General features: G+C 33.4%; 2 protein-coding genes and 1 long non-coding RNA gene across 3 annotated transcripts; 1 reads left to right on the forward strand and 2 right to left on the reverse strand.

Annotated features, from left to right (window-relative positions):
- Positions 1-589: 589 nt before the first annotated feature.
- LOC105167461 (CDPK-related kinase 5) lies at positions 590-6,398 on the reverse strand. The gene is made up of 11 exons (XM_011087201.3): positions 5,588-6,398; positions 4,249-4,379; positions 4,036-4,077; positions 3,788-3,896; positions 3,312-3,390; positions 2,924-3,220; positions 2,732-2,844; positions 1,941-2,048; positions 1,797-1,859; positions 1,532-1,699; positions 590-1,445 (listed from the first exon to the last, which is right to left on the reverse strand). The coding sequence occupies exons 1-11, from the start codon at positions 6,176-6,178 to the stop codon at positions 1,305-1,307; spliced, it is 1,842 nt and encodes a 613-aa protein (XP_011085503.1). The 5' UTR covers positions 6,179-6,398; the 3' UTR covers positions 590-1,304.
- Positions 6,399-15,813: 9,415 nt separating this feature from the next.
- LOC105167582 (patatin-like protein 2) lies at positions 15,814-18,859 on the forward strand. The gene is given in 8 exon segments (XM_088883201.1): positions 15,814-15,884; positions 16,445-16,574; positions 16,662-16,843; positions 17,291-17,471; positions 17,553-17,714; positions 18,212-18,514; positions 18,618-18,771; positions 18,774-18,859. Coding segments are annotated over 8 exon segments (1,269 nt in total).
- Positions 18,860-19,410: 551 nt separating this feature from the next.
- LOC110012484 (uncharacterized) lies at positions 19,411-20,067 on the reverse strand. Its single transcript, XR_002287716.2, has 2 exons — positions 19,684-20,067; positions 19,411-19,596 (listed from the first exon to the last, which is right to left on the reverse strand). It is a non-coding gene; the product is annotated as an uncharacterized LOC110012484 (long non-coding RNA).
- Positions 20,068-22,516: the final 2,449 nt, after the last annotated feature.

The raw sequence follows: 22,516 nt of genomic DNA on the forward strand, positions 1-22,516 counted from the left end.
TTTATAAACATAAAATTAGATCTATACCATTACCGATCTATTAAATAATTTTGATCTTGATAGAGAAATACTATGTCCTAATAATGTTATTCTTGAAATAATATAAAAAGTTTATGCTTCTAGTTTTATTGTCAAATTTTTATTCACTATATGCAATAAAAAGGAACATCTATTCTAAACATAAGTTTCGCATCTATAAAAGTACAAGTAGAGCGGGGTAAACCGGAATTCATTCACCCTTTAATTGATTTGGATAAACGGAAAAAATGCTGCACCTGTTCCTACTCACACAGATGCTGCTGATCTGTTCATGACACCTTGTGATGATGTGGCATCGGGCGCGGCTGGCCTTGAATCAAATCCGTGCCATGTTGATGTATGGATTATGCTGTCTGGACATTGTTGCCCACATGGTTTGCTGATGTGGATCCGACTTAATGACATGGATTTGACTTGGTGTTTAAGTTGCACTGTTGCTGACTGGACGATATGGGTAGCTGATGATGTCCCGTGTTGATATGCCAATGACATGGTCACCTCCTAGCTGCGGCAGCTTGATAGTGTATGGAGCACGAGGAGCCATTAGATATAAATCAAATTGCATATGCAATATAAAAAAAAGACTCAACCCAAACTGCTGTAGTGGAAGATTCCGGAGGAAGAATTTATCAACATTCTTCAACTCCATTACAATATTCAACAACACCATTGTCGCCTTGGAGGAATTTCTCAGTTATGTCCCAGCGTTCCATGTTTCTTAGTGAAGCAAGAATATTTTATCTATGGACAAATCAACAACAGCTCTATTCCAACTTCATGAGACAAGAGATTGAAACGTTACACAAAAGAACGACAATCGCTAAATTACAAAGGGTGAGGAACAGGGGAAGATACAAGATTATGTCAGCGTTGTATGTCAGCAGACGAGGTACGAATGTCCAGCCCAGAAACATTCTCAGCTGCAACTGTCGAACACAAAACTTAAGTATAAGCCTACGGCTTTACAATGGGCACACGACTGACTGCATTGATCCCTTGTCAGAACTGCATCAATGCCTAAGTCCCAACTCTGATTCTCCGAACCAACGACAGGGTAGGTAAATGCAACTTGAACCAGATAGCTGTATGGACCTTAGAACCTTGGGCTGATGCATCTTGCATGGTGCATGAGGCAATTTACTCGTAAATTAGGTTTGGAACGATGAGTTGGTATCACCTCTGATTAGCCCTTTATACTTCATGACATATCGATCATCAGGGAAATGCAGGAATATCGGGGGTGCTGAGGTTTGTGGTGTTCTGTTTCAATGAGCTTTTGCAAGAGACCTGCTGGAAACACCATGCAATAACTTGACGAATCCAAGGAAACTGAGTTTCCCATCAGTATGTCTGATCCAGTCATGGAGGACGGCATGAACAGGAATAGAAGGGCTAAGGCCGAGTTCCTAACAAAAATATACCAAAAGAATGTAAGATTAGTTTTTGGTTCTTTGATCTTGAGTTTTCAAGGGAATGATGGAGAATGTATTACAGAAGCTAATTCCTCGATCATGATAGTCCTGTTGCCATCCTTGTCAAAGAGTTCATAGGCGCAGCGAGCATGCTGTTCCCATCTATCAAGAGCTTCTAACTGATACACACTTGAAGCAGCAGCACAGAATTCTTCAAAATCCATCCTTCTATATTGAAGTGCATTAAGCTATCATAACAGAAAAGCAATCAGTTAGCAGTAGAAGATTCCTAGAGAGCAAATCATAGTCAATTAGGAAATCAAGATGCAGTGATCAGAAGCACACCGAAGCAAGAAAATCGTAAATGCGAGATTCGTTCATGGCATCCGTCGCATTTTTCTTCAAGGCCTGGCCAAACAACAGAACTTGAGATCAAGTCTTGATTGGAAAAATATAAGAACAAATGAAAACATTTTGCAAGCTACTGACCGATATAATGTTATCTAAACTAATCGTCCCATTCTTGCTTGGTTCCAATTGTGCAAACTGCTTCTTTAGGTAGAAAAGTTCGTCCTCTGTCAGAGTTTTTGATAAAGCCTGTACAGAACAAAGAACAGAATTAGAACAAAAAAGTAGAACCAGGAAACCAACAGTTCACAGCAAGACAAAGTTGAAAGTTAAATCATCAAGCAATTAGATTAGGGGTGTTTTCATCCATCGTGTGCATGGTGGAGGAGCCTGCAAACAGAAATGCATTTGCATGCTTCCCTTTATAAATAGATGATCAACCTATGTTACTAGACAAGGACACTGGCCATGCACCCAATTCTATACCATTTCATCACGTCCTGAACCAATGAGCCACAATAAGCTCCGCTAGCAACTATTCAAACTTGTTATCATGATATGAAAATGATTGACCCAAGTCGTAAAACAGTGCTCTTGACCACCATAAGCATGTCAAAATTCTCTTCGGTGAGTCCATGACATGAATTTGCTTATCAAAGTATGTCTACACATGCACCCAAATGAGCCCCACAGAAACTATAATCATAGAATGATGCAGAAACTAATGGAGTAATAATATCACACATGTGTTCCTTATTTATTAAAATCAGGTGGTATCCATTATCTTTTGAGTGGAGAAAAGAAATGGTCATCCAGGAATTAACGCCATAGTAGATCCAAGTTCAATCAGACAATACATGCCCAACAAGGGGCTTGTTCCACGTTCTTCTTATACACACATCAACATATGATGGAAAATAAGCAGTACATACCCGTAAAGCAGCTTTCCGGAGGGGAGATGAACGCATATAAGCTTTCATAAGTTTAAATATTAATATGTCCAATGGCACTTTTACATCATTGGTATTTCTGAGCCATGGATGACCTGAAAGCAGAAAAACCATAAGTTGATTCCAAAATCAAAAATCAAATTCTTCTTGTTCAATTAGCAGTTGGACACTCACACATGGCTTGAGCTGCAGTCATTCTTTTCCTTGGATCCTTATTTAGCAGACGTTTGACAAAGTCTTTCGCCTCTGAAGACAGAGTTGGCCAAGGTGGTTCTTCATATGTTGGTTCAGCTTTTACAACGGCACGAAAGATGCCAGATTCTGTCCGAGCCCAAAATGGGCGGCTTCCGCATAATAGTATGTATGCTATTACGCCAATACTCCAAACGTCAGCCTCAGTACTGTATGCCCTATGCAAAACCTCAGGCGCCACATAGTATGCACTACCAACAATGTCATTAAGCCTTTCATCTGCAGAAATGAACCAATATCCTTCTACTCATTTCAACAGCCATTTTGAGCACAGATATACAGACGATTTAATGAAACAAACAGGACATACCTGGTTTCACAAAATCTGATAATCCAAAATCTATAGCCTTCAATGTTGAGTTTTCTTCTTTGGATGTAAACAAGAAATTCTGGTCCAGTACAAGAGTTGGTTAAACAGGACCACATGTATCAGTTTCAAATCCAAAATAAGAAAATAAACGTAATTCTACATAAAATCCACATTGGCTTGAGGAATCAACAAAATAGAAAACACAAAGCAACAAGAAGCAAGAATCTTCCACTCAGTCTCCCTGTTCATCTCCCCCGAGAGTGAGTGTGTTGGGTGGGGGCCCTGCATGTGCACCTCCCATTATATTTTTTAATAAATGATCATTATTACAGCACCCTTTTCATGCTAGAAATGACACAACAACTCCCTTTATAGGGAAAATAGGAACCTAAATAACATACTAAGGCTTTTATTGAAAGCCATAAACCAGATTAATAAACCTTTTGTACATTAAGAAATATCCCACAAGCTCCTACCTCAGGTTTGAGATCCCGATGTACCACTCCTTGGAGATGGCAGAATGCAACAACGTTCAGTATTTGTGTCATCACAGTTTTTGCATCTTCTTCCGTATACTTCCCACCCCTATAACAAAGACACAACTAATCTTACTACTGATGCTGGAAAGATTTGTTGCATTAGCATCCAAGGGCTATCAGATCGAACGAAAATGTCTTTGCCTTCTTAATTTAAAAAATATCCATATTGAAAACCAAAGAAGTACCTTGACAGTATTCTATCCAAAAGCTCGCCTCCTTCACATAACCTGAGAAATTAAGTCACATTGAACTGTTTTAAAGTGGCTGTTCAGAATTTACACACCACAAAGCAATTTACGTCATAACAATTTTTAGGCATTTAGCAACCAAGGGACTTGAGTGCAGCGTATTAATAAGAAAATGATTGAGGACTAACAGAAAAAGCAGGCAAAACTTACTCCATCACTATGTAGACATTGTCCTGATCTTCATAGGCATCATAAAATTGTATCAGATTGTTATGTCCTGTCAAAGCTCTCAATATTTTCACCTCCTTGCGCACGTCTTCAATAGCTATAGCGGTGGTCATCTAGTAATGAAATATAGTCAAGATTAGAAAACCATATTATAGATGAAACACCATAAAAATTGTTCCACATTTTTAGAAACAGCATCAGACATTTATCCTACATCTATTGTAAACTAATGAAACCATAGGTCATTTCTTGACACGTTCAAGATTCAGAATTAAAATAAGATTACTGCTATTATCTACCACTATGATGATGGTTTCTTACAGAATAAGTATGCATACTGATGAGATATTCCACATGAGATGTTTGTGGAATCTACAATAGGTGCCTGCATATTGCTCACTGACTGTAAGCAGCACTCTTAGCCCGTTATCACGTATACGTAGGCTTTGATGTGAACTAATTTGGCTAATTCAAAGTAGACCCAAGATCCTCCTCAGATCAATCGACTAAAGGTTCACATCAATCTTCTCTTCCCATCTATTAGTATTTCACGCGGGAATCCCCTCCACAATGAATCAGCTTTTGGGCAGAGCCACAGAGGACACCTGCAAGCTTCCTCACCTTCCATTTCGGGTTTTTTCTCTTTTGCTAATATATCAACTCCTTTCACCAACCATTTTTCTTGTTTCACATGATCTAATAACTGCAGTTAAAGCCTTCACCCACAATTGTAAAATTTAAACTATCAGAAGACTTTGAAGATTGAACAGATAGCAGAAAGATATCGTAGTAGTTCACCAAGCTTTAACCCCCAACCCCATCTTAACTTGATATACTGAGTGAAGAGATATGCATGACGATTACCACACATAACTGCAGTACCTCGAACTCAAATATAGTTCAACATATCACCTGTTAGAACAACAGACAGCAACAGAAAGTACAACCACAGCAATAACCATACCAAGCCCTTGACCGCCTAACAATACCTAGTCAACCAACATTTGAGCAAAACACCAAGCCAAACTCCATATCCTCAACTCAAAATCATACACTGAAGTAATTCAGAATTAATCCAAATGCCCAAATTATGTCAACAATCGTCCAGCTCCGTAAAACATACACTATTCCATTGAGCACTCATTCTTGCAGATAAAAGCACACAGCACTCAAATTAGATAATATGAAAACAAGAACAAAACTAAACTACGTTCCACATAGATCAGATCTCTCTAACAAAAAGAAAAATCCCATCATAGCCAAAATATCAGATCACCAATAAACTCCGTCAAAAATAAATAAATAGATAAACAATCCACACCTTAGCTTTGGGTATGACTTTAACAGCAACCTCCTGTCCCTTGAGCTCCCCCTTCTTGAACTTCGCCTTACAAGTATAACCAAAATGCCCCCTGCCCACCTCCTCTCCCAGCTCATACTTGCTATAAAAATTCTTGGAAAACCCAAAACTCTTATCCAATCCCGTCTTCTCCGCCACCTCCTTTCCCTCTGGTATCGCCGCCTCATTGGGCTTCACCGAGCCATGCCGCCGCGCGAGCACCGCCTTGATGTGCTTCGCCGGAGACGGCGGCGGAAACGGCTTCTTGAAAAATCTCCTCGGCGTCCCGCTTCCAGGCGCCGGAGATCTCGCCGGAGACTTCTTCGAGAACAAATAATGAGCCGGGCTTGGGCTGTAGAACGGGAAAAACGGGGACTTCTTACCTACCTCGTGATTCTCTTCATTCTTTTTCTTCTCCCCAAGATTACCAGAATCTCTCGCATTTCCGCCATTAGTCTTCAGCCCAACAGGATTATCCTCGTCCTGGCCAGGAACAACGGAGGGCTTAATTTCTTCTGATGAATGAAAATTGTGCTCCGAAGAGGGTCTGGGTTTGGAAGTACAAACTCCCATTTCACAAGAAAATGCTAGCTTTTCTTTACTCCTTTGTCAATCCTTCTCCTCCTTCAAGAGCTCAAAATCAGGTTTTTATATCAAGAACCCCCAAAATCTTCAAAGATTTGAACACAATTTGTAAAGGGTTTTCCACTTTGAATATTTATTTGGTGAGTGAGAATGTGAGAGGAAGGGATCTGTTGAGAAGCTGATAAAGAGTATACGACGATGGGTGCTTTAGTCAAGAAAACATTAATATAAATTTAAAGGAGAAATTATTTCCCCAAAAAGAAAAGGTAAATTTAATTTTGGATTAAAGAAAAAGTAGGAAATATAATTAAAGATAATTAATGTAGGGTCGGGTGGTCCAGGGTGTACAGTTGAAGTCCACGTGGCCAGGATATATGGTGGCCTTCATTTTGATCAACAAATCACAAGTTTTCCTTTTTTTTTTTTTTTTTTTCATCACAGAAGCAATCAACATCTCAATAAATTATACAATACATCTTATATATCAATTCATCATTATAATAGAAAATAATAAAATAAATTATAATAAGCTCGTATAATATAAAATAAATGTTCAAACTTACATAAAATAAATCAAATATTCACACGTTTGATGAGATCTCTATAATTTCATTTTTATTATGTTGAGAATTTTTTTTATTTGGGGATGAGTTATTGAGCAAATTCTTGATCAAGCTATTTGATTGTTAAGATCTTTTATTTTTTTATTTTCAAAAAAAAAATAATTGGCGTAAAGATCAATACTTCTAATAAATTGATATGCATAATTATAAATATACATTCTCGCAAAAATCTTTTAAATTCAGCATCAATAGCATGACATTTTCACTAAAAACCTAAAACTACAATGCAATGACAACTAAATAAATTTTAGTCTTAATTTGAACACTATATCAAATCCACAACTCATAATCTTGATGTGATTCGCTTCGATATTTTACCAAAAAATATCAAATGGTCAAAATTTCACGAAAATATAAAATACAACACAGATATATCGTTGCATATAAACCGGAGTCTTATGTTCAAGACTTCCACGGGCTCTACAATTTTTAAGAAAACTCATAAATTTTGGACGATTTTTATCAAAAAAAAGCTCAACCATTTAGAGCGCAATTTTTCGTTGAGAATATAAAAATAATATAAAAACTATAATTTGAAAAAAAAATGAGAATCTTGATAACTTGGTATCTAAGCATTTTTGGAGTTTACGATAAAATAATTTGCAAATAAATAAATAGATAAGACGGTGGAGAGTGGGAAGGATAAGACAAGTTATAATTCTATAAACATAAGTGGACTTTGTCTTACACGTTTGGGCACAAACAAAAGGGAAGCAAGAATCCACAATTCCATTTTGTCTTTGCTCTTCCCAATCAACCAATCCACAGCATTCAATTTCAAACTCAACATTCATACAACTTTTTTTCTTTTTATCCTCATATTGCATTGTAAGAATTTCTTGGAACCAACGGTTGAGATTCCTTTTTCACATTTACATTATTTGATAAATTTTTACTAATAAAAAAATTGTTTGTTAACCATAAAGAAATTCGAGGGTGTTAGATATAATCCCAAAAACAGAGGAAATTTTTTACGGGTAATTATATTAAATTTTAGAAGAAAAAAAAAAACAGCATAATTATCCCTTTAATTTTTTTTTTTTTTTTGTTCAATATCTGAAAACTGAACGATGATTGGTGGGGATTTTCTGGTTTTTGAGTTTGAAATGTGGGGTTAAAAATGTAAAAGTAGGTGATGCACGAGCTGCTTGTGCCTGCTTTTATGTGGGAAAGAATTAGAAGGTAGGTGTTGGTCCCGTTTTGCCCTTTTTCACGCGCTAGCGTAGCTATAGTTTTGACATTTTTGACGTGTGTTTGTTATATATCTTTATTAAAATAAATATATAATTAATTTGAGGGTGGAAATACATACGAATCGTGTAAGAAATTATTTTTTTTATATCTAATAAAGATTATTATAATAATAATAAATAATTTACTAATATAGATCCGATTTTGAGTTTAAGGCCAAATGAACGAATTCTTGGTAATGAATGAGTAAAAGTATTGAAATTTTCTTTGTACTTTGCTGAAATAAAGTAACCTTTCCTGATTTATCTTCCCCTCCACTTAACAATATTATTAAATAAACCACTCATCTAATGAATTAAATGCAAGCAACCTGAGTTTATTTCCATTGTTTTTTTTTTTCCTTTTATTTATTTATTTTATTCTTTCTTTTTCTTCTCTTTTCTCATATTTCTACCATCCCCACGCAAACTTTACATACCATCGTCAACGTTTTGTAACCTCAAAGGGGCCCACCCCCAACCACGAAACTCGACTCATGGGGGTTTCTCTGGCTGAAATCACTTTTTTCTTTTTCATTGTTGATCTGAATTAGCACTTTGATCACCCTCACAATTTATATCTCATCGAGCTACTAATTTTAAAATCAACATTTAATATAGAAAGAATTAACAGAAATTCATTACGTCACAATAATAGTTAAAAAAAACATTAATCAAATCGTTCAACAAATTAAATATTTCTTTAAAAAAAAGAATAGAAACCCCCCACCAATCAAGACTCTTAAGGATTTTTGGGCGTTTGGGTCTAGATCATGTACATGTATATTCCTAAATTCTATTATTTTTCTCAATTTCAATAATATTTTTTTAATTAAACTCTTCATCTTTATTTGTTTATTTATTTATTATTCCATTAATGTGCATGAATAGTTGATGCATCCTTGGTTGGTGTAGACGCAATCTTCACATTGGGCTGCACACCAAATCTTAACTATTCAAACACAATCTCAATCATGCTTCTCTAATTAAATAAAATAATCCCCCCCACCCCCCCACCCAAAAAAAAGAAAAGGAAAAAAAAAATTTGATTAAAACTTAAAAACAATAATTAAAAAAAATGTGAACGAATAAATTACGGTCAAAATTGACTGGGAAAGCAGTGTAAGGACATGGAAAGCAGAGAGTGTGGGATGAAATTAGCGATTTATAGCCGACATTTTTACATCAGCCGCAAAATAAAAACTTTGGTGTCTCAATTGACGCTTTTGTTTCTATTCTCCCTTAAACGTATATAAAACGGGTTTTATTTGTAGGTGGATTAGGTAAATTTGTAACGTAGGGGTCTGTGTAGAGGAAGAAGATGCATGCGCCATGCAGCAGGGGCCCGGGGCAGTCTTTTGTTCTGTACATATACTATCCATTTTAAGACAATGACAATAGTATCATTATTAATTTGCCAGGCTTACGTTTCCTACAAAGTTGGCCAATAACTTCTCAACAATAATTTTTCCAGGCTTGTTTGCTGTACAAGTTTTCCCAATGAAATTTTCTTCTTTTTTGAAAATGTAGTCTGCTGTTGAATTCTTTTTTTTAGATATTAATATTTCAATAAATTGAGTAACGCATCAATTTAATTAATATGCCAATATAATTAAAAATTATTAAATAATAAATTATAATAAACTCACATAAAAATGAGACTTACACCTGCACGTCGGGTGATAATACGAGTTGACGCCTCTGGTTCCAATCACTACAAAAAATGCAACATATTAATAATAAAATAACCGTAGCAAATAATCATTGACCATGACCATACAATGGTTGTTGGCCCTCGAGGGTGGCTAAAATATTTGTAATATTTGATTAAAAAAATATTATTTTTTAATAGTATAATGCAATTTAAGAAAGACACTATTATTGTTCATATTTTTTACATGCATTTTCTTTCAAGATTAGATAAATATAATATTTTTTAAATAAATGCATTTTTATTTGGTCTAATTTAGAAAATCTTACAATCATCAATTGTGACAATTAACCATAATAATGAGAGCCATGTGCACAATTTATGAAAAATAATTATCAATTTTAACCCCTTTCCCTTCCTTTCAAAATTTCATAGTTTTGACTTTGTCCAGATATTTTATTAATTTTTTTCTATTTATAATACATCTGAATTAGTTTTCATATTTTATCAAATCAATCAATTGTTCATCTCAATTTTTTTTTATTTTATTTAATGAATCTAACAAAATTAAGGATAAATCAGATCGATATTTTCTAAAATTAAGCTTAATTACACAAATACCACTAATTTTTATTTAATTACAAATACACTGTTTTAGGGGATGTTAGAGTGACATATCTCATGAAGCATTCGTGTAGAAAATAATGTGTACATAAAATCACAACTACAATTTTAATGGTGCATACTTATAGCTTTGCAAAAAATAAAAATATATTTATTTGATTAAATTTAATATCAGAAAATATTAATACAATTTCTCAAAATGTAAATTATAGGCAGGTATTAATTTCTAGGTAACAGCCTAATGAAACCTCAGCTTTCCTTTTTCATGGGTGGTTATTAAGGTTGTGGGAGTAGTATATACTAGTACTTAAAAATTAGAAAAAATACAAGCAACCCCCTTGTAAAATCGTAAATGAGCAAATTATCCTATTATAAAAAAAAAATAAATAGCGATTTATCTCCCTATATTTTTTAAAATACAATAATTTACCCCTCTATGATTTTTAAAATGAATCAATTCACCTCCTTATACTGAAAGATAAATTGCTTTATTTTAAAAAGTATAAAGGAATAAATTGTTATATTTTTTCATAAAAATAATGTTTCATTTTGAATATAACGGGAAGTAAATTGTTATTGACCCCTTAAAAATCTGAAAATGGTTGTAAATCCACATGCAATAAAATCTATGGTTTTCCGATTCTTGATTCCTCAAACCAAGACAATTTTTGCCTCGGACAAGACCCTTTCTGCATATTGCCTCCTGCTTCTTAATCATTAATTGCTACCTTACTTTATAAATTTAGCAATCTATGCCTGGATTTTTGTGAAATACACACTCATATTAATATAACATGACAAGAAAATTTACGAGGAATAAAGAATTACCAATGCCAGAAAATGCCAAAAAAAAAAGAATAAGAAAATGAAAAATAGTGGGATCATGGTAATTTTAATCTGATTTTTAGAAATGGAAAAATAAACTAAAAAACTCGATATTCGATTTCAGAGTTACATTTAAAAGTTTATATAAACTTTGCTCGTTAAATATTATACATCAAGTTTGAGTATATTTTTTTTGTCCGATAAAATTGTATCTATGTTCAAAGCTCAATATAATATACATAAAAGATCAGGTTTAGTTCGTGTTCGGCTTGATAATTAAAGCTTGTTTAATTTTAATTCAATTAATAATGAAAGAAAAATGAAAACATATATTTTTTTTTAAAAAAAAAATTGATATATAATACTTTATATATATATATATATATATTGTGGGATTCAGGTTGAAATTTATGAGATGGTGTGGGGAAATAGACAGGCACATGCCCCTTGGCCTAGTATTTAATTCCGACCCATTCATCCTAATTGTGATAATGATGTTCTACAAATTGTAATAACTACTTGGAAGTGGCAAACCCATCAATTCTACCTTCTAACCTTTTTCTCTTTCACTTTGCCCTTTCATCATCACTCTTCACCAACCACCCCACCTGCACATCCCCACTTCTCTAATCAATTAACATTACTTAAATTGCATGTATACCCCCTTATAATTTGTTACAATTATAAATTATCACCTTATTGTTTTAGAAATTTTCAATACCCATTGAAATTAAAAATTATTATCTATAACGGTTGCATGAGATACCAAAACCACCCTCGCAACATCTCAAAGAAAAATCAACAAATAATTTAAATAAATGATAAAAATATGATGCAGTGCAAAGATTTCGCCGCGCTCTTATATATACATATATATATATATATATATTTTATAACTCTCCCAGCATTTCCCCGTTTGGTCATCAATCTTGTTGGAAAATTGGCCCATAACCAAATTCTGTAGGCTCAAGCCCACAGCCTCAATCCACCACTTGGAAGGTCTGACCCGACCTAGCTAGGTAGCTAGGCATAGCTACCTAGCTCCTTTAAGATTTTGATATGATTATCAATATTTTTTTATTATTCGAAAAATTACAAATAACTCTTTTAATTGAAAATTAATTTATTATATTATTTTTTAGATGGTGATGTGAAAATTACTATCTTAGAACTTGATATTTTTTTTACACAACTATAAAAAAAAAAAAATTAAGGGTGAGTAATTTAAAGATTCATAAGGCGTATTAATCCATAAAAATATTTTAGAAAAATTCAAAAAAATATATAAGGTTATAATTCATAATCTAAAAGTATATTTTTGTCAGTTCACCACAAAAATTACATGAAAAACTTAACGGAATGAGTTCCTTCTTAGACGAATATTAAAATGAGGGGAATACTTGTAATTTTTCAAATAATGATAAGATATTTGTAATTATGTCAAATTTTGGGGAATATGTAAAACAAAAAAGGTAAAATCAACTCGGTACAGTTTTTATGTTATTTGTTTTAGACTCTATCTCTTCGTTATTTTCAAATTAAGCACGAAAATCACATGTAAATTTGTATTAATTATAGTTGGCTTGCAACCTTAGCTTTTGTTTCCTAGGAACGTATTTCCATCCGCATGTAGTCTTAAATTGACTTGCCAATTCTTTTATTCTCCTTAGTTATAACAACCATTTTTTATAATATTTAAGATTAAGATCTCGTCGTGGATGTCAATCCGCGGTTTTGAAAATAAATCATACTTTTCTAGAAGGTTTAGAAAATATGGGATAGCTTTATACGGTGGACTACACACACACATATATATATATATATATAAATTACTGATTTATTTTATTCAAGTTAATAATTTTGAGATTGCTTGGGATGATTAGAATAAGTTATGAAATAAATTGAAGATTTCAATTATGATCGGAATTAAGGTTGTACGTATATGTTACCAGACCCTTTAACGGTCCGAGTTGGAAGTAAAGTCCACCGGATGTACAGGCTGGAGGTGGGGTTCGCTCGAGGCTCTCAACACGAATTGTATTGGTTCCTAAAATATAATTTAAGCTTGTGAGGATAACCCCCAAACTAAAATCCTCTGATGATAAAGTTAGATCAGGTAATTGAGTAAAATGAAATCGAAGAGCTAGGAACTCTAGTATTTACAGAGTGCCTATGTGTGGGGGACTGTATGGAGTCATGGCTGCCTTCGAATGTCTGACGATTTTGATATTTGAATTTTTGGGTCGGTCAAATCAGGTACAACCCGGTTCAAGTAAAAAATACATAGATCTTAGTAAGATATAACTTCGAATGTACTTTTTGTCTAATGTATGGTAAATTGTTATTAGTTATTAATTGATTAATAATTTATATACATAATTGAAGATAAATTGATTTAATGATATAATAATTTTTTATGTTAATTGAGTGAAAATTAAACAAATTGTTGGTCAACTTATTTACTAGGGACTACAATTAAATAATGTAGCTAGAGCATAAGATAGAATTAAGTGTCAATGTCTCTCCCCAAAGGAAAAAGACTGAATACACATCAACATACATATTCAAATTTCAATTAATTAAATACAAATATTACATAATTCATATAAATACTAATAGAAAATACTAGTACGTAAGTTGACTAATGAGATGAGAATTACTATAATATAACATTGTGTGTGTGTGTGTGTGTCTCTCTCAGACAAAAAAAACAATAGAAAGATCCTTAATTGGGCACTAGTCTCCATATAATTAAAGAATCTTCCGACTCTAAACCGTCTCTTTTTCTCTTGCTAAACCGTCTCTTTTTGACATTGACTTGAGATGAAAGAGGTGAGCAATGATGTGTAGCACCATTATGTTGGAATTGAAAATCAAAATGATGGGTTTGGGGGGTGGTGGAGGCACCTCCAACCAGAAGGTCAAATTTGGGGGAAAACTGCAAAGAAAGTAAAGTGAAAATCTGAGATGGACCAAAACAAACATAGAAGTAGTCTAAATCCAGGACAAGTAATAACCACCAACCTACCTTAAATCGTGGTGATATGAATTTTGAGTGGGGGGTGTCCGAACAGTGATGCGCGTGCTGTCTTTTTTTGTCTGTGGTTACAGCCCAATTGACATTTTGGGCCCAAATCTTTTTTTTCCTTTTTCTTTTTTAAGTATTATCAATTCCACCGATGCATCATTATATAAAAAACGACAAATAATAAATTACAAATTACTCTCAATTCAATCAATACAATAATATAATTGTAAGTAAATTATAATAACACATATAAAGTGACAAATACACAAATAGAAATGAAATAAATACCAACATATATAACGGGACTCGTACCATAATTTCAAACTTGTTCATAAAACTTCAATTTTTGCTTCAATCACCTAAGCCCAAATGATTAGGGGTACGTACACATGTAGAATTGCTTGGTGATCTGATTGTGTCTCATTCTTATGATCTTGATTTAATGTTAAGGTATTAGTATTATATGATTTTTTTCTCTCTAATATGTTAAAATTTTAGAATATGGTATCAAAATCAAATGAAGTCTTAGGCTGAAATCTCATTGTCATCCATTTTTTTACAACGTGAGGGGACATATTAAGATATTAGTATTAAATATTTTTTTTCTCTATTAACTTAAATTTTTAGATGAGATGATTGTTTAACCCTATTTTTACTAAACTGTAATACTTTAATCACGATTTTTCATATCTGAAAATGCATCAACAATATCAATTTACGTGTGGCGGACAAAATTAGTAACTCTAGGCTGTTAAGCTTAATATGATAATACAGACATAACACAGAGAAAACTCTTCTACGATTCTTATTTTCTAACCTAATTTTCTCATTTTTAACTTAATATAATTCTTAATTCTCACATCTATAAATTTATGTTTGAATACATACAATCCTATTTCTTGCACAAAAATCAATAAAGTATTTTCATCTTATTGAAAATACTATAAACTAAAAATAAAATCAAACGGCCGGGAACTTTTGTGGGACTTCCCTCCTTTTCAAGGCAGAAGAAGATTTATTACTTCAAGTTGGGTGAAGATGCTTTATTGAACTGTTCGGTAAAAATGATATGATAACATGTCTTATCATGTCCTCCTCATAACTAAAGACAAAAGAAATAATGAGGCCTAAAAGTGTATATAAGAAAGTGAATCTAGGTTGTAGATTTCCATTAGAATTGATCTTTTTAACGGAATTGAGCTAAACAAACAAGTTTTTAAATATGAAAATAATGTAAAACTGAAAATGAACTTTTAAAAATAAAACCAAATACCCAAAGTCTAATATTTCTATTTTAGGACTTGTCCAAACAATTTTTGCCTACATCAATAAGCATTGCTTGATTTAGGATTCTTACTTCCTAACACCTAAGCCTTGTGAATGCAGCAATTAGCTCCAAGAGGCTTTTGAAGCCAAGGACCACATGAACAGCAACAATTGTGTAAAAATTGTGACCTAATAAAACAAAACTCAACTTCAACTTCAAGTGTGTTTGAATTTGATGGCTAAAATTACATTTTACCTCCTACAAATTAATTCTTTTTATGATTTTGGTCCCATTGCTTTTGAACTCATATATTGTATTCTATAACTTTAAAAAAATTGAACTTTTAGTCGTAGATTTTAATTCCGTTAAGCTTATAATGGAAACAGCACGTGCATGCATGCCACAAGCTTTGTTAAGTTTGATAGGAGTTAAGGTTGTTTCCAATTGGTAAGTACCACATCTTAGCTACGTTTATATATACTAGCAATTGAAGCACACTCGATGCATGTGCATAATAGATAAAAATAATAAAATAAATCAACTTTAAATGTCTATGAATAAGATACTATTAATTGAAGTAATTAATAAAAAAGAATAGTTATTAATAAAAGAAAAAAGTATTTATAATTAAAGGCATTTAGAATAATTCACATTTTTGTCCGCCGATGGCAGTTATTATAAGGGCTCCCTTAATTGTATGTGTGGGGTGATGAATAAACACGTTTTGCATGACGGTTCAAGCTTCGTAGAAAATCAATATTCTCTTGTAAACCAAACTATCTCAACTTGAACAAGTCAGAAGTGAATAAAAAAGACAATTCTTGCACGGTATCCAAATCACCAGTCACTAACATGTTTCCAACACCAATCTCAGATGATGATTCATGTCCCCAAACTCAAAACATTCACCTCGTGTTTAAGGAAAGAATCAGACAATGTGAACTTGTTCTCCATTTATAAAAGAGAAAAACGATTCAATTAAAACATTTAATATAGTTGAAAACAAGTGGATTTGTGAGATGGCTCCTAATCCGTCCCAGAAAGGGGAGCATTGTGACTGTGCTGAGCATCGATGGAGGAGGCATCAGGGGCATTATCCCTGCCACAATTCTTGCCTTTCTTGAATCCAAGCTCCAGGTTTTTCTCCATTCTCCACCTTAACCCAATGCCAAGAAACTCGAATCGTTTCTCATGAATGAAAACTGGGAAATGCAATGTTTCCAGGAACGAGATGGACCGGAATCAAGACTCGCGGATTACTTCGATATAGTTGCTGGAACCAGCACTGGAGGTTTGCTGGCCACGATGATCACTGCGCCCAATGAGGAAAAACGCCCCATATATGCTGCGAAAGACATTGTTGACTTCTATTTGCAGCACTGTCCTGGACTGTTTCCTGGTTGCAGGTTAATTCTAATTTTTGCAATGTTTTATAGATACTCCAGTATAAACAGTTGATGAGTGACTTTTATTGTATTTTCATTCAAAGCGATCCCAGTAAAAATCTATCTTGAGCAACCGTGAAAGTAGGAGAAATCTGTCATAAGTTGGAAGATTGACCGATGAAGAAAATGTTTAAACCAACAACCATTATACACAATTATATTACTCACGACTATTCCATACCTAGTCTGGGTGAACGCATGCATTCATGACGCCAAGTAAAATTAAGACAATCACAAGGTAAGCAAACGTATACTTGCTATGTGACCAATTAAGTCAAGTCAGATCGGTACAGATAAACCTTTCAGTAATTATTATTTATATTTTGACAAGGGCTTTGAATCTACTACGTTTTCTTTTCTAAATTTCACTTTGTGAACAAGTCACTAATTGTATTGCATGTGATGAAGCCGCCATAACTTGCTGAAGACATTCAAGAACTTGTTTGGTCCCAAGTACAACGGGAGATATCTGAGGACATTGCTAAGGGAACAACTAGGCGAGCTCACGATAAAGGAGACGTTAACAGATCTGGTGATACCGGCCTTTGATATCAAGCGGCTTCAACCGGTTATCTTCACTACTACAGATGTATGCATCTTTTCTATATGCATTCTTCTACCCCAAGTGGATGCAAAAATTAATGCTCATTTGCTTCAAATTTTGGGGCAGGCAAAGGAAAAGGCTTACAGAAACGCAAATCTATCTGATATCTGCATAGGCACCTCTGCAGCACCTACATATCTCCCAGCACACTATTTTGAAACCATTGATGAAGGAGGAAAAGTCACCAGTTATGATCTCATTGATGGAGGGGTTGCAGCCAATAATCCTGTAAGTTACATGATGCAGCGAAAAGCAGAGTTATCTTTTTATCTGTGGCAGAGCCAAAGAAAGGGTGTTTGGCTAAACTTATTTAAAACATAAGCTCATACTATAAAGTGGTTTGAGAGAGCTTATAAGATGCTGGATCTTATTTAGCAATGACAATTCTGTAATTAATACAATTAGAACTGAAAGAGTTTGTTAAAATCGTAAAAAAATAATTTGGGGAATTCTTTACTTTTTTATATGTTCCTACCAACTTATTTTTTTGGATCTTCTAAGCTTATTCTCTAAAAATTTTATCAAACATTTTTCGACATTTTATAAAATGTTTTGAAAAGCTTATATGGTCGTACAAATAAATAAGATAAGCAAGGTAAATAAAGAGAAATAGGTAGGAAAAGGTCAAATGTGTTTCACAGTTCACAAACCTGTGCATGATCTTCTCATCCAACAATTTAAGTGGCGAAGTCTTGGAACTTACTGAAGTTGATTGAATTTCACAGACTCTGATAGCCATATCCCACATTTCCAGTGGAATCTTGGCTGGAGACTCTGAGTATGTGCAAATGGATCCACTAGACAGCAGTAAAATCCTGGTCTTGTCTCTGGGTACCGGCATAGTCAAGCAAGCGCACGAGTACAATGCAGAGACAGCAGCCAGATGGGGCTTGTTTGGATGGGTGTACAAAAAAGGCAACATACCATTGCTCGATGTTTTCGGTGATGCAAGCTCCGACATGGTCGACATACATGTTTCCACCCTATTCCAATCCCTCCATACCCAGAACAATTACCTCCGTATCCAGGTTGTGTGAACCCCGACTAAAGTTGCATTTTAGCACTAAAAATTTATGAAATATTGCTACATGGGAATAACTAAAATTCTTAACATTTGTATACATCGCATAGGACAATACATTATCTGGAGACAAGTATTCACTAGACATTGCAACTCCTGAGAATCTTGAAGCCCTTGTTGAGACTGCAAATCAACTGCTAAAGAATCCGATATCGAGAGTGAACCTTGAAACAGGTGAATTTGAAGAAATTGAAGGAGAGGGGACAAAGAAGAAGCGCTTATTCGAATCGCAAGACAGCTTTCAGAGGAACGAGAGCTAAGACTATCAGACGAGACGCTAAGTATTGACTAACAATTTATCTCAAAGGAATAAAGGTCTGAGGCTGGCCCTAAATCAAGTCCAAATCCATTAATGTTTTCTCTCTAATCAAACAATTGCACTGCCAACTTACTATACATAGAGATTCTTGTTTGAATTGAATTCCAGGTATCCAACAGTCATTTTTCTGCACATCAACTCTTAAACTTTGTGTAAATTTTCGTACAGTAAACACAGTTGGCGCGTTCTCATAAAACTTAAAACATAAGAATTCTTGCTCTGCTTACATGTTCAATGTATCTGGAGATATCCGACTCACTCACTTGAAGTAAACACAGCCTGATAGATAATTGATTTTGCTGTACATCATCATAATCTATCTGCCTGTTCAGATATACTTCGTAACTAGAGATTATCATCTTTTTACTAGCCCGAGAATCGAGATACTTCTCAAGCCAACCATAGAATCACATAATTAAATGATCATCAACTCAATTATTAACTTCTCTTTCCCAAGAAACGCGCGCGCGCACGAGCACACACACACACACACATATATATATATATAAAATAATAGATCAGAAGAACCAAAGACAGTCCTTTTATCATTTAAAAACAGAGGAGAAACCGAAGCAAAATACAAGAAAACAATACAGAAATCTAAGTTGAGTAGTGAAGAAGTGTGGGGGGAAAGCAGAGAGAAGAACTAACAGAGGTTACAGAACAAGTAGTCAAAGCAGGCATCCGTACAGTCATACCAGCAAGAGCAACTGCATTTCATCATAAACCTCAAATTCAAATCTTTCCAGAAAATGAAAACGGAGAAAAGAAATAGAGGAGTTTGAGTAGCTTATTACCATTCATCAACAACTTTATCTTGTTCGTCCTCCATTGGAGGGCTCTTGGAGCTTGAAACATCAATAGACTGAGCCTGGGGCGGATCCATATCGATTCTCTCTGCCCCTTCTGGCTCTTGCCCCCTTTTTTATATACATGTGGATCATGAAATTGCGGGTTGGAGTTTGATTGATTGATTGAGTGGCTCAAAAAGGCAGCCGCACCCCAGAGACTTTTTACAGTTTCCACGGTAGGCTGATTATGCTTACCTCACTCTTCATTCTTCCATTATATTTATATATATATCTTCGAATTTCGAGGTTTTGGAATTTGTTTGGACTATTTTTGGAAGAAAGCTGACGAGATGGACGATGTCGTCATCCGGCAGTTCTGTGTGAGTGTCGATGCATGTGGTTAGGTAATTGATTGATGGACCTTTTACTTGGGTCGAGCGAATTCGGGTCGGGCCACATGGACAAGTTTGAGCCCAATGCCCATCATCATTACATCATAGGCTCAAGCCTGAAATTATAAAATGTATGATCCTTCATCATTAGACAGTTGAGCCCTAAAATGTTAAATGCAAAGTCACATACACTATGTTTGTTTTCATTTTCAACATATTTTCGAGACAAGTCAAAATATACTCAATGTTTGCCATTATTCAAAAACACCTTATTTAGGTGTTTTTAACTGTTTTAGCATAAAAACATACATATATATATATATATACACACATATATACATAAATATATATAAAAAAGGCATGATTTGACAATGAATAGTAATTTTTGTCTCCTAAAATACAATATTAAACATATAATACTTATTTTAAATTATCTCCAAAGACATGATTTGACAATGAATAGTAATTTTTGTCTCCCAAAACACAACATTAAATATATAATATTTATTTTAAATTATCTCCAAAAACAAATTCAAACATAGATACTATCTCTAACACACACTTATTTATCTTTGTTTTTTTCTCTCTATTTCCATAAAATACAACAAAATACTCAGAAAACGAATCCAAACATTATGATAATTTCTTGGATTGTTTCACAATTATTAGAGGATATAATAAAGGGTGTTTGCCTAAGTTTATCTCAAATATATGGCAAAATTTCACTTTTGGTCCCACTAAATAGGGCCATTCTCACTTTTGGTCCCGCGCTTTAGGTGCTCAACACTTATAGTCCCAAAATCCTAATTTTTGAACACTTTTAGTCCCACACCGTTAAAAACTGACGGAAACGGCACGTGACACGCACATGCCGTTAGTCAGCTGGTATGGTCCATGTTGGTCAACGGCAAAATATCACTTTTGGTCCCACTAGATAGCGTTATTCTCACTTTTGGTCCCACGCTTTACGTGTTCAAGACTTGTAGTCCCAAAATCCTAGGGCCCGTTTGGTTGTGTTTTTATTTCATTTTCAATTTCCAACATTTGGAAATAGGTAGAAATGCTTTATTGGTTTTTGTGCGAAAACTGATAATATATTTGGATTAGTTGTTTCCAAATATAGGTATATAGGTGTGAGAATGTTGAATATATGTATATGTATTTTTGATGTGACAGAAATTGGTTATAAGGGTTGACCAAATTGATTGAACATTTGTGTCTTTTTCTATTCATATTTATGTATAGATATATACATATATATTGTGAATGCCAAATAAAAATGTGAAGAATATACTTTATTCAATACTTTATTTAAATAAGTTAGGTCTAAATTAAATAAATAATTTAATATGACCAAGACATCAACAATATAATTCTGTTTATATTTTCAATTTCAATTAAAATATTTTTTTTGATTTTATATATATCAATAAAATAGTATTTTATATTAAGGTGCAATATAAATTTTTTAACACCTTTAGACCCACTCCGTTAAAAACTGACAGAAACGGCATGTGACAAGTCACGTGCCATTAGTCATAGGGGTGGCAGATGAGTCGAGCCGACTCGACTTTGAGCTCGAGCTCATGTTTACTTGTTCACCGCTCGCGAGCTGGCGAATTTTTTTTTTTATATATTGTTTTTAATTTTTTTATATATTTAATTTTATATCTAATATTTGATCAGTTTTATAATCTAAATTGATCGTATATTATAATTATTAATCAATATCATCTATTTTATTTTGTATAATAATAAATTATGATACTTTTATTTATATATTTAATCTTTATACAAAAATAAATCTAATCAACAACTTAACAAATTATAATATTTTTTATAATTAAAATTATTATTTAATATGATATATAGAACTTTATGTTATATTTTAATATATATTTGTATTACGGTAATATTTTTTAAATTGACAAGTAATTCACTTATGATTCTTTATTATTTATAAATTTATGTCAAAATTTAGTAATTCTTATGAATTAATCTAAAAATCATAATAATAATAATAATAATAATAATAATAATAATAATAATAATAATAATAATAATAATAATAATAATAATAATAATAATAATAACAAAAATAATAATAATGATGATGATGATGATGGTTGAACAATTCTAATTATTATTTTTATTAGATATATAATGAGATTAAAAAGTTTAATCAATAATTAAGATATCTTAAAATTTGGGCACTTGATTCATATGAAATTTAAATATATACAAGATTGTGTCTATTAGATCATATCAGACGGTATGATTTAAAATCACATGGCCTGATTCAACGATACACCGTCTTGAATGATTACTCTTATATTTCGATATCAGATGGTTTGGGCGTGTTTTTAGCATCTTGTTTAGTTTTTTTTCTTGGGTTTGAGTGTGTTTTCAGGGGACAATGATTTGTTTATTTCTTGTTGTTATTGTTT

Source organism: Sesamum indicum, linkage group LG8 (genome assembly GCF_026168435.1).
Source record: "Sesamum indicum cultivar Baizhima isolate 11 linkage group LG8, ASM2616843v1, whole genome shotgun sequence".
NCBI classification, from domain to species: Eukaryota; Viridiplantae; Streptophyta; class Magnoliopsida; order Lamiales; family Pedaliaceae; genus Sesamum; species Sesamum indicum.

Excerpts from the sequence above, each read along its gene's own strand:
- LOC105167461 (XM_011087201.3), bottom strand. The coding sequence starts at position 6,178 with ATGGGAGTTTGTACTTCCAAACCCAGACCCTCTTCGGAGCACAATTTT. Across the intron at positions 3,221-3,311 it reads ATCAGATTTTGTGAAACCAG|ATGAAAGGCTTAATGACATT; the intron begins GTATGTCCTGTT and ends TCATTTCTGCAG. Across the intron at positions 2,845-2,923 it reads GACTGCAGCTCAAGCCATGT|GTCATCCATGGCTCAGAAAT; the intron begins GTGAGTGTCCAA and ends TTCTGCTTTCAG.